General features: G+C 41.0%; 2 protein-coding genes across 17 annotated transcripts in view; one reads left to right on the top strand and one right to left on the bottom strand.

The window, feature by feature from the left end:
• ZCRB1 (zinc finger CCHC-type and RNA binding motif containing 1) overlaps positions 1-4018 on the bottom strand; it is a 20963-nt gene extending 16945 nt beyond the window's left edge. Inside the window, exons 1-2 of the mRNA XM_004384574.2 lie at positions 3834-4018; positions 2305-2390 (exon numbers count right to left, since the gene is read on the bottom strand). Of these exons, the coding sequence (XP_004384631.1) occupies positions 2305-2388 (84 nt within the window). The 5' untranslated portion in view covers positions 2389-2390; positions 3834-4018. The remainder of the gene's footprint in view (positions 1-2304; positions 2391-3833) is intronic.
• Positions 4019-4057: 39 nt separating this feature from the next.
• PPHLN1 (periphilin 1) overlaps positions 4058-12095 on the top strand; it is a 145342-nt gene continuing 137304 nt past the window's right edge. For 2 of the 16 annotated variants that reach the window (XM_004384570.3, XM_023738862.1), the window contains exon 1: positions 4086-4141. Coding sequence is in view for 5 of the 16 variants with exons in the window: in XM_023738865.1 (XP_023594633.1) it covers positions 5255-5294 (40 nt within the window). In the remaining 11 variants the exon portion in view is untranslated. The other 14 variants (XM_004384573.3, XM_023738857.1, XM_023738860.1 and 11 more) reach the window with 12 other exon arrangements.

Genomic DNA, 12095 nt, shown 5'->3' with positions numbered 1-12095 from the left:
CTTAGATGGCTGCTTGCAAGCTTTTAAGACCCCAGATGCCACTCACCAAAGTAGGATGCAGAACATTTTCTTAATAAACTTTGTTATGCCAATTGAGCTAGATGTCCGTTGAAAGTATGGTCCCCAGACCCGTGCCCCTGCTACTCTGTCCCTCAAAGTATTTGATTGTATTCAGGAAACTTCTTAGCTTTCGTTTAGCCCTGTTCTGCTGACTTCCCCTGTAGTGTGTGCTAACCTTCCTTTCACCTAAGATAATTCTTGTCTACTATCTACTTAGTGAACGACCATCACCCTCCCTCCCCACCCTCGCAACCATCAAAGAATGTATCATAACATATATCATTTTACTTATTTATACTGCTTACTGTTTATTCCTCCCACAATACTGTGAGCTCCATGAGAAATTTTTGACTTTGTGTTCACTGGTATGTCTCTAATATCTGGAATAAAGCTGAACACCATAATAAGTATTCAATAAATACAGGAATGTCCCTATTTTGATGTAAAGAGGAAAGCTAAAGCTCACTTTTCCATTCTTTGAGATTCAAGCTACCTTAATTAAATAATTAATCAAGTACCATGTTTCACCCATGCAGCATTGCTTTACTTAACATCTATTGAAAACAGCAGATAAAACAGGGCACACTTGAAAAAAAGGATTCACGTCATTCCATTCCTCTCAACTACCCATTTGCAGACAGGCACAGTAAGAAATTTTGTTCTCTGAAAGAAACAATCTTTGATGGTTACAAGGGAGGGGAGGGGTGGGGAGGGAAAAACACTAACTAGATAGTAGGTAAGTGGTAACCTTGGCAAACGGTAAGACAGTATATGATACTGGGGAAGTCAGCACAACTTGACCAGGGCAAAGTCATAGAAGCTTCACAGACACACATTCAAATGCCCTGAGGGATGAAGCTACTGGGCTGAGGGCTGGGGACCATGGTCTCGGGGGACATCTAGCTCAACTGGCATAACATAGTCTATAAAGAAAATGTTTTATATCTGACTGTGGTGAGTAGTATCTGGGGTCTTAAAAGCCTGCAAGCGGCCATCTAAGATACATCTACTGGTCCCATTCTGGCTGGAGCAAGGAGAATGAAGAAAACCAAAGACACAAGGGAAAGATTAGTCCAAAGGACTAATGAACCACAACTACCACAACCTCCACCAGACTGAGCCCAAAACAACTAGATAGTGCCCAGTTACCACCACCGACTGCTCTGGCAGGGATCACAATACAGGGTCCTGGACAGAGGGGGAAAAATATAGAACAAAAATTCAAAATCCAAAAAAAAAAAAAGATCAGGCTCGCTGGTCTGAAAGAGACTTGAGAAACCCCCAGAGTATGGCTCCCGGACACCCTTTTAACTCAGTACTGAAGTCAGTCCTGAGGTTCACCCTCCAACCAAAGATGAGAGGTCTACAGGGCCAAAAATAACACACATGAGGAATGTGCTTCTTAGTTCAAGCATGTATACGAGACCAATGGGCACACCAGCCCAAAAGCAAAGATGAGAAAGCAGGAAGGGACAGGGAAACTGGACGAATGAAAACAAGGAACCCGGGGTGGAGAAGGGGAGTGTGTTGACACATCTCAGAGTTGGCAACCAACGTGACAAAACAATCTGTATTAACTGTTTAGTAAGAAACTAATTTGCTCTGTAAACTTTCAACTAAAGCGCGTGCGCACACACAGACACACAGACACACAGACACACAGACACACAGACACACACACACACACACACACAGATTACAGCTAAGAAAAAAAAAGAAATTTTGTTTTCTGTAAGGTAAAGAGGTGAAAAAAGATGTTGGAAAAGATTCTTTTCTCTCAATTATTCCTATCCTGAACTGAAAACAAAATTTATTAAAATATTAAGCTTCTGCCAAGTATGTAAAGTTAAGGTTTACTTTCAAAATATTAGGGTTAGGAAAGGATCACTGCCTTCAGCAGCCCTTCCCTCCAAATATCACCATCCCCCTACCAGTTTCAAAAGCCAAACAAGGAAAATTAGTCTATCACAAGTTGCTCCCACTTCATTATGGTAGCTGTATCTTCTTTGTTTATACATAACTTGTTATTCTACATAAAGACACCGTAAATCCTCTTTGGAAATTACAAATTTCTAATTTTTTTTCACTTATTCATGTTTGCAACAGAGGTCATTGAGAGTGATGGTTTAAGTGCATTATTATGTACTTATCAAGAATTTTGCCACAGAGAACTGATTGCTTAAGCTACTTGAACAGATGCCTGTATCTTAAATAGAATCCCACAGATGTACTAATACAACTTACCCGGTATAAATCATTGTTTGTCAAGGAAAAGGGCAGGTTGGATACATATACTGTACTTTTACTTGGAGCCAATCCACCACTCATTTCTAAAAAGGAAAAACAAAAAAAACCATAAGCAATCTAAACCTGGTGTTCTTCATTCCAAGTAAAACCAATATTGCCAATTACTGATACAATTATTCCAGATTTATATGCCTTCCTTACATTTTGGGAATAGTTAGGAACAAAGACTGAGTGAATTTAAAAATTCCTTCTTCCCCAGCCACCATGTCTTAGGTATCTAGTGCTACTGTAACAGCAATACCACAAGTGGATGGTTTTAAAAAATTTATTTTCTCACAGTTAAGGAGGCTAGTTAACTCCAAATTAAGGGTGCCGGCTCTAGATGCAGGCCTTCTCTGTTGGCTTTGGGGAAGGTCCTTATTCTTTGGCTCCTTGGTGATCTTCATGTGGCTTGACATATGTCTTCCCCCATCTCTGCTTCTTTCACTTGTTGTTTAATCTCTCTTATATCTCAAGAAATTGATTTAAGACACACCCTACACTAATCCTATCTCATTAACATAATAAAGACATCCCATTCCCAAAGGGGATTATAACCACAGGCATAGAGGTTAAGATTTACAACATATGTTTTGGGGGCACACAATTCAATTCATAACACACCACTTAAAAATATTCTGGTTCTTCTTTCAAGTAATCTTTACTCTAATGGTTCCTGTGTTTGGGGCTGTGGATTTTCAGCAGATGCAGGAAAAACCCTGAGCCTACTCTAACCTCCCCTCCAGCTAAGTAAGGGCAAGAAGTTCTTTCTAATACGTACAGTACCTTGCCCATCCATGTCAGAAAGAACCTGGGAGCTCAAAAAGAACCTTAGCAGCTGATTTTCACGAATACCATGTTTGGGTATTTTTTTTGACTGTCTTAATATTTTTCTTTGGCATACTGCTAAGAGGAAATTTCAGACTTTCCATTTGACATATGCAAAGTTCTTTAAAATCATGTTATTGCCAAATTACGAAATGACACATTTTGTTACATGAACAGGTTCAGCGTCTTGAGGGATATTGACCTGTATACATATTTCTGAGTTTACAAGTACAACCTGTATTTAATTTTCACATCTTTTACAAAAAATTATTTGTGAAAATTGTATCAAACTCAACCAAGTTCAAGTTTTCGATTAAAAAGGCATGTGTGGTGTGTATCTGAGATGAGGTAAACCAATTATCACAAATGGTGAAATACTTATTCTAAAGCACGCAACTCGCGAAGTAATGGTAAAACTGCTTGATGGTTGGGTTTTTTGAAATGATTTAGAAAACTTCAAGAACTCAACATCGATAGATCGCATTTTAAAAGTTTCTCAATTGAAATTATTTATAGGTTAGACGTTCCCAGTGAGAACTATGAGGATAAGCAAAGGTATAAATGGAATAAAAAAGACGGCGTGAGTGGCAAATCGTTTTGGCGGCCAGGTCTGGAAGAGGACCCGCAGAGAAAAAGGCCGCGGCTGGGGAGGTGTTTACCTTCAACTGAGGTGGGCCCTAGGATCTGCTGAGGCTCAACCCCGACTATTCCTCGCCCCACGCAACGTCCTCGGCATCAGGCATCACGGGTCCTGGAAGAGTTCAGGCGCCTGAGCGAAAAGGTATCAGCAGCTCCGCCTCCACCTGGCTCTCGGTAGCCGCGCCACAGACGCGTAAGAACCCTAGACCCCGAAGCCCAGAGGCGGGCGCTTCTGCTGACGTCTTTGCGTGCGCCGGAAGTGCCTTGCGGGGAGCGCGGCAGGGAGCGGGCGACTACATTTACGGGGTCTCCCGGCGGCCCAGAGTCGGTGAGCGCATTTTAGTCTTCCAAGAAGTGGATAGGTACTGGCGCACGGGCTGTTGTACTCTGGGGAACGGGTGGACGGGCGGGCATTTTCTGTGGCGGGACCTGGAATCTACCGCTTTGCTTGAACCGTACAACAGTTCTGCCCCTGCGGATGGGGGTGGAGTTTTAAATAAAGGAAAGTGTTAGGTTTAAGATACAGGTTCTCTTTTTTAGCGCCTTAATATGCAGAGAGAGGACTAAGCTAGGTAACTTCAGTGATCCGAGATCAGTCAGGAGATCGGTAATTTTTTTTGAATGTGTCGGACGTATCCAGCTCGGTAAAGGCACTTTGGGAGCTACAAGAAAGTATAAAACAGGCCTTTTTCTGGCGGATATTTCAGTCTAGTTGGGGAGACAAAGCTAATTTGGGGAGACTTGGACTTACAGAATGACTCACCTTGAGTATTGGTATGGACAAATGTTGGACTTCCTGACACGTTTTTCTTCCTGTAAATCGATAATGGGCACACGCTGCTTTTTTTTCCCTAAGAGACCATAAACCGGCCCATCATTTCTGCAGAAAAATAAGAAAATATTGCAAGGTAGTTTATACCAGGGCTTCGAACCAGTTCATTCCGGTTCGAACTCCTGCTAAGAATTTGCATTTCCACCACAGATATAGTGAATCAGAATCTACATTTTAATAAGATCCCCAGGTGATTCTTATGTATAATTTTGAGACTCATTGCTCTACTTCTGGTTCTCAGAATTGGTTCCTAAGCAGCAGCTTAGCATCGCCTGGGAACTTGTTAGAAATGCAAATTCTCAGCAGGGGTTTGAACCGGAATGAACCGGTTCGAGGCCCTGGTTTATACTTATTAACTTCTACCCACCAGCACACACAGACCAGGCCTCTAACCATTCCCTGGGAGCCTGCGTGCCAGCAGCCTGGAACCAAAAGCCTCTCCTGGAGCCTGCACAATCAATCCAGACTGAAGTGGATGCCTTCTAGAGAGACCGAAGTACAATCCATCCAGGGCGCGGCTGAATTTTGAGAGGTCTGAATGCCTCCCTGTCCACCAGGGGACCGCTGAGACTAATTCTCTTGGCAAACTTGTGGCCAGCCAAACCTACCATGCTTCACATCCCTGTTATCCTTGGTTACCGCCCAAGATGTAAGCCCCTTTGGTCTTCTATGCTATACCCTCATCTCTATGCTGCTTTGTGCTTCCTCTCCCTTGATTTAGGCTATTACTGCTTCTCCCTCCTTTTCTTACCCGTTTCACCCCTCAACAACCTGACCCAGCTGTGCTCTGCATCCTCTGCTCCATGCTTAACAAACTCTTAACATACTCAGCCTTGTTACTGAAATTCTCTTTCATCTCTTGACCTTAACTAAAATGTGGCTTTCCTCTCCAGCCCTTTCAGTTGAGCCTTTTCTCTCACACCGGCATGAAGGTTAGGCAAGGACTTTAGCCATATGGAACTGATTTCACTTCCTCAGAATACATTTTTCTGCCCTCAGGGGGGAAAAGTCTTTGCAAAGGCTTTTTGCCTCTCCCTGGGACATGAGATCTCCCAGTCCTCCTCTACCTGTTTTTGGATAATTCCTCCTCCTGATAAAGATCAGAGTTCAGCTGTTTAAACCACCAAGGAGTATTCCCTAACTTTCCATAGACAGTTAGATACCCTTGCCATGTGCTCTTAAGTGCCATCTACTTTCTTCATCGTAGCTCTTATCATATGTACTGTAATTGCTTTTCTCTTTGCCTTCCCTACTAAGCTAGACTAGGGGAGGAACTGTGTCTTGTTCCTCTTCATAACTCTAGTGCCAATACACTTTGTGTATTGGTTTTTCTTGAGTGATTGCAGGTGTTGCAGGTATGGTCTGAGAAGCTAGGCAGTTGACGTTAATGAGTGTAAGAACCTGTCAAAAGGGGTCAGCTGCTACTCAGCTTCAGTTGATTGCGGCCCTATGAGAATATGATTCCAGTGTTGCCAGAACATCCAATTTTTTTCAAGAAAACTTGAAAATAAAGTTTTTTTTGAAGTGACTGCTTCCAATTTTAAAATATTGTTAATGAGATAAATTTTGTTTAAAAAAATGTGGACCAGAAAAAAGATATCTGTAAGTCACATGTGACATTCCATCCATCAGTTTGGAATTTGTTTTAAGTGTTGTAGAGTTCAGGTAACAGGCTTTGTGCAGAACAGTAGATTTAGAGCTGGGCCTCGATAAACGTTTAGAAGTTGAAAGAGGTATTCCGGTTTGGGAAAAACTCAACTCCAGGGTAGTGTGCATTCTCTATGCACGGTGAAGAGGCTAGCATGAATGGTCCTTTTGGAGAAAATAGGTTAGGTGAGAGGAATGGAAGGGGGCAAATAGAGGGCAGAAAAGTTTGAATTTATTGTGGTCAATTAATAAGAAACCATTTAAATTCTTAATCAGGGAAGTTTCACATTATGAATGATGTTTTATCAAAGTTAATTGGACATCCTTTTTTAGCACAATTTGGAGAGTAAAAGACTGGAAGGAGGCTGACCAGTTAAGACTAACTTCCATCCAAATGTAAAGTAAGATTTAGAGTTATAAATATTATACATAGATATCTGGTATTTTTGTCCACTTGTGTAATTTCACTTAATTACTTAAGATGGATAGTCAAGAAGCCCTTACTAAGTATTTAGTACAGTACGGTGGGAAAGTATCCTTAAAGCATTGCAAAGCTAAGTAACTTGTGAAACTAGTAGAGAATGTAGTACTTTAACAGTGCTATATTATATGATTCATTGTGGACGCAATCAGTGATCTTCTTTCCCTAGCCTCTTCTCTGATCTGTTTTGTATACTGCCAGGTTAATTTTCAGGAATGGTCTTTTTTCCCTCACTCCTGAGCTTAAAAGCGTTCGGTGAGCTCCTCCTCTAGCCTTTTTGCTTTGTTGTGCCATTGAATGCCCTTGAATCTATTCTGTGCATGCTTTCTGAGGCAGTGTGATATAATGGTAAGGGCTTGGGCTTTAAAGTCAAGCAGGCCTGAGTCTGACTCCAGACTCCACCTGGCTCTGGAACTTGAACCTTTCAGACCCTCCAAGTTTTTCTCTGGACTGTTAGGGATAATATCTACTTCGTTAGGATTGTGCGGGTTAAGGATTTACGTGTTTTTAATGTTTATAGCCCAAATCCTTGCGCATATGAGAGGAAATGAAAGCTTGTTGAATACTTGTCAAGGCTTATTTACCAATCCTTTGTAATGTGAATCGTCTGCTCTGGTCAGTTCTGTCTTCTTTCTCATGTACATTCTGTTTTCTCTAATGCCTTTCTCTTTTTTTGGTATTTACTCTTTACTATTAACCATTCACATTCAAGTGATCTCTCGATAGTATTTAAATTTTCTTAGCTTTCTTAACTACCATTGTCTGCATTTATGTCTTCCTGAGCACTGAACAATAATTCTTGTAGGTACTTTGCTCTGTTTTGAATGTTTTAGTTGGCCTCAGTGTCACTTATTTTTTTCAAGCAAACCTCAACTAATTATGTTCTAAAATTCATTTTTGATTTAATTGTCTGGAATTTGAAATACTTTTCATTAGAAAACATGTAAAATATATGTGTTTTTTAGGTTTAACTCAGCCCTTAAAAGCTTCTGGTATTTCATTTTAGGATGTCAGGACTATATTTACCTTGTTTTAGATCAGTTGGATCTCAATACTGACTGTATATTAGAAGCTTAAGATTAAAAAAAAAAAAAGTACCAGGGCCCCATCTCAAGGTAATTAAATAGGGATTTCATAGGGTAGGGCCTAAGATTGGTATTGTTAAAGCTTCTTAGATGATTCTAGTATGCAGCCAAACTTGAGAATCACTGCTTTAGAAGCTAGACCTAAAGGAATCTCATTGGTACCTTTTGCTCAAAAGCAAAGTAACTTTAGTGTCATAAGTGGGACAGGAACAACAATGTAATAGTGCTCACTAGAATTTTTCTGACTAATGCAGAGGTACAAACTGCTAATATTTAGGTTCCCCAGAATGGCTCATGCAGTGGTCATATGAACAGTCTGTTTGTTTGACCATTACTTAATATTTATACTTTTACTCTGCTAAGCAAAAGGAGTAAGAAGTATACAGTCCTTGCCTTAACAGTAGTGTTTAGTTTGGGAGGGAGAAGAGAAAGAAAAGTAAATAGAATAGGATGTTTTACAGTACTACAGGTATCAGCAGGGTGTTTTGGGGGGCTCAGAGGGGACACAGCTTAATTCTTTCTGGAGAAGAGAAAACCTGACATTTGAACTGAATTGTGAAGGATAAGTGAATGGTTAAAAGCAAATAAACAGAAGAAACATACTATAGGCAGAGAAAAGCATGTGCCAAGGTGTGGTGTTGAGAAATAATAGCATACTTGCAGAACAGAGAGTAGGTTGATATGTGGGGAAGTAGTAGGAGAAAAAGCTGGAAAGGCAGGAACAAGGTCATAAAGAGCCTCTTCTCAAGTTTAGGATTAAGACTTTATTCTTTAGGATGCAGGGAGCCATTGAGAGATTTTCTAATCAGGTGTCTTTCAGAATGAACACTGTCCACAGTTTGCAGGGTGGATGGGGTGGGGAAGGTGAAACCAGAAGCAGGGATACCAGTTATACTGGGGAGTCAAATGAATAGGGCCTGGTCAAAGACGTTGGTAGCAGGAATAGGGGAATGTAGATTGATTTGCTTTAGTGAGGTGATAGATTTAGTGACTAATTAGATATGAAAAGTTTTGGATCTTGGATGACTCAGATTTCTGATTTGGTCATTTGTGTACGTGGTCGTGTCATTGACGAAAATAGGGAAGACAGGTTTTTGAGAAGTATGAAGAATTGAGTTTTGGCATGTTGAGTTGGAGGTGTCTGGGACATCCCCTTTTTTTGTTTTCTGTTGAAACTTTACACAGCAAAACATACACCAATTCAACATTTCTACCTGTACAGTTCAGTGACATTGATTACATTCAAGTTGTGCAGCCATTCTTGTCCTCCTTTGCTGAATTGTTCTTCTCCCATTACCATGAACTCACTTCCCCCTGACCTTCCTATCTGACCTTTCGAGTTGATAGCGTAAGTTTGATCCCATATAGGTAGTTCTTAAAAGAGCATAATGCTCAAGGCAGACATTTTTTACTAGTTAAGCTAAATTATTGTTTGGTTTTAAAGTAAGTCTTCAGGGAATTGTTTGGTTTAAAGATTATCTCAGGACAACCACTTCGGAGGTTCATCCAGCCTCACTGTCTCCTTATAAAGTCTGGATTCCATGAGAATTTGGAATTTTGTTCTGCATTTTTCCCCTTTTTGATTGGGAGTCTTCTGTAGAATCTCTGATCAAAATGTTCAGTAATGGTAGCTGGGCACCAGCGGGATATCCTCTTGAAAAGAGTCAGGATGGATGTAGAAGTATAGGTGACATTTATCTAGAGGGAGCATCTTACCAACATTAATAAACTCATTCTGTGAATACTGATCTCATACTTTGCAAGTTGTTATAAGTGCTTAATATGTGCTTGGCTGCTAACTGAAAGGTCCGTGGTTCAAACCCACCAGCTGCCTCCAAGGGAGAAGGATGTGGCAGTCTGCTTCTGTAAAGATTACAGCCTTGGAATTGCTATGGGGCATTTTCTACTCTGTCGTATAGGGTCACTATGAGTGGGGGTCGACTTAATGGCAATGGATTAATATTAACCAATGAATAAAATAGAGATCCCTACTTTCATGTAGCTCATATTCCTAGGGAGGGACCAATAATATGCATAGATGACAATTATGTAGTATCTTAGGTGATCATTGTTGTTGTTAGGTACCGTCAAGTCAGTTCAATCGGTTCTGACTCACAGTGACCCTACAGGACAGGATAAAACTGCCCCATAGGGTTTCCGAGGAGCGGCTGGTGGGTTTGAAATGCTGACCTTTTTGTTAGCAGTCGAGCTCTTAAGCACTGTGCCACCAAAGTGATTAAAACCAGAAATCAAACCCATTGCCGTCAAGTCAATTCCGACTCATAGCGACCCTATAGGACAGTGTAGAACTGCCCCATAGAGTTTCCAAGCAGCGACTGGTGGATTTGAACTGCTGACCTTTTGGTTAGCAGCTGTAGCACTTAACCACTACACCAGCCAGGGTGATTAGTGCTTTGAGAAAAAATAGCAAGATTGGGGTATCTGGAGTGAAGGAGTGAGGTAGTTAGGGTAGGCCTTGTTGAGAAGGTGACATTAAAGGATGAGGAAGTTAACCATGCAGATAGCTGGAAAGCAAGCTTTCTCGGCAGGGAACTGTCAGTACAAAAAGGCTTGTGTTGTTAGCTGCCGTTGAGTCAGCTCCCAACTCATGGCAATCCTATGTGCTACCCAGTAGAGCAGCTTCATAGGGTTTTCTTGGCTGTAATCTTTACAGAAGCAGATACCTAGGCTTTTCTTCCCCAGAGCCTCTGGGTGGATTTGAACTGCCAATCTTTCAGTCAGCAGCTGATTGAAAATCACTTATGCCAACCAGCCCCTGCAAAGGCTTATTATAGCTCATTTAAAATATGAGGACAGATATACTGACACATTTGGGTGAACTTTCTATTTACTAACAGTGGCTGGCTGTCAAAATAGTTATTGAATGAATTAAAAAGAATGAAAGGAATGGTTCTAGGGACAAGGGAGAGCTATTCATCCTTAGTGTATTTAATAATACAAGCTGACTGGAGCAATCTGCAGTTACTTTATAGCTTAAGCTGCTACTGTCAGCAGTTTGGATAAAATAAGAAACAAGTTCTCTATCACCTTGCCTTTGGATTTATGGTGTGAGTGGTTTGATCGAATGATACTGCCTGTGACTTTCTTCTGTTTTCAGGTTACCCTTACTTAGAGTGCAAGTCCTTCTTATACTCCCAGCTCAAATTAACAAGACAGTGGTTAGGTAGCTGAGAACAGAGTAGCTCCAAGTAGTACTCTTCATAAAGACTTATTTTCTTTTTGGAATTAAATATAGCATAATGGTATAGGAAGAATACCCTCTTTACTGAATATGGCATAAGAGACAGATTTTTATAATCTAGAACCAGTTATTAGTGAACTTCTAAATTAAGTTTACGTTCTCCACACTGAATTCTAATTCTGTTCTTTCCCTAATTGTGATGTAGAGGATCCTTGCATTTTTCAGTTGTATTCTTCAATTTTCATATTCTGTTGGGTTGGAGAACTTTTTTTTTTTTTTTTTTTTTTTATAGTTTAGATGAAGTTTACATTTCAAGTTAGTCTCCCATACAAAAATTTATTCATACATTGTTATGTGACCCTAATTGCTCTCCCCATACTATGACAGCACACTCCTTTCTACCCCTTATTCCCCAAGTCCATTCAGCCAGCTCCTAACTCCCTGCCTTCCCATCTCACCTCCGGATAGAACTGCCTGTTTAGTCTCTTGTATCTACTTGAGCTAAGAGGTACACTCCTCAGGAGTATCACTTTAGGTCCCACAGTCCAGTCCAATCGCTGTCTGAAGGGTTGGCCTCGGAAATTGTTTTAGTTCTGGGCTGATAGAGAATCCGGGGGCCATGCTTTCCAGGGTTCCTCCAGTCTCAGACCATTAAGTCTGGTCTTCTTATTAGAATATGAGTTCTGCACCCACCTTTCTCCTGCTCCATCAGGGACTCTCTGTTGTGTTCCCTGTCAGGGCAATCATTGGTGGTAGCTGGGCACCATCTAGTTCTTCTGGTCTCAGACTGATGAAGTCTCTGGTTTCTGTGGCCATTTCTGTCTCTTGGGCTAATACTTTCCTTGTGTCTTTGGTGTTCTTCATGCTGCTTTACTCCAGGTGGGCTGGGACCAATTGATGCATCTTAGATGGCCACTTGCAAGCTTTTAAGACCCCAGACGCCACTCACCAAAGTACGATGCAGAACATTTTCTTAATAAGCTTTGTTATGCCAGTTGACCTAGATGTCCCGTGAAAGCATGGTGTCCAGACCCC

This window comes from Trichechus manatus, unplaced genomic scaffold (genome assembly GCF_000243295.1).
Source record: "Trichechus manatus latirostris isolate Lorelei unplaced genomic scaffold, TriManLat1.0 scaffold00123, whole genome shotgun sequence".
NCBI lineage: Eukaryota > Metazoa > Chordata > Mammalia > Sirenia > Trichechidae > Trichechus > Trichechus manatus.
This window is presented reverse-complemented; position numbering and strand designations above follow the sequence as displayed.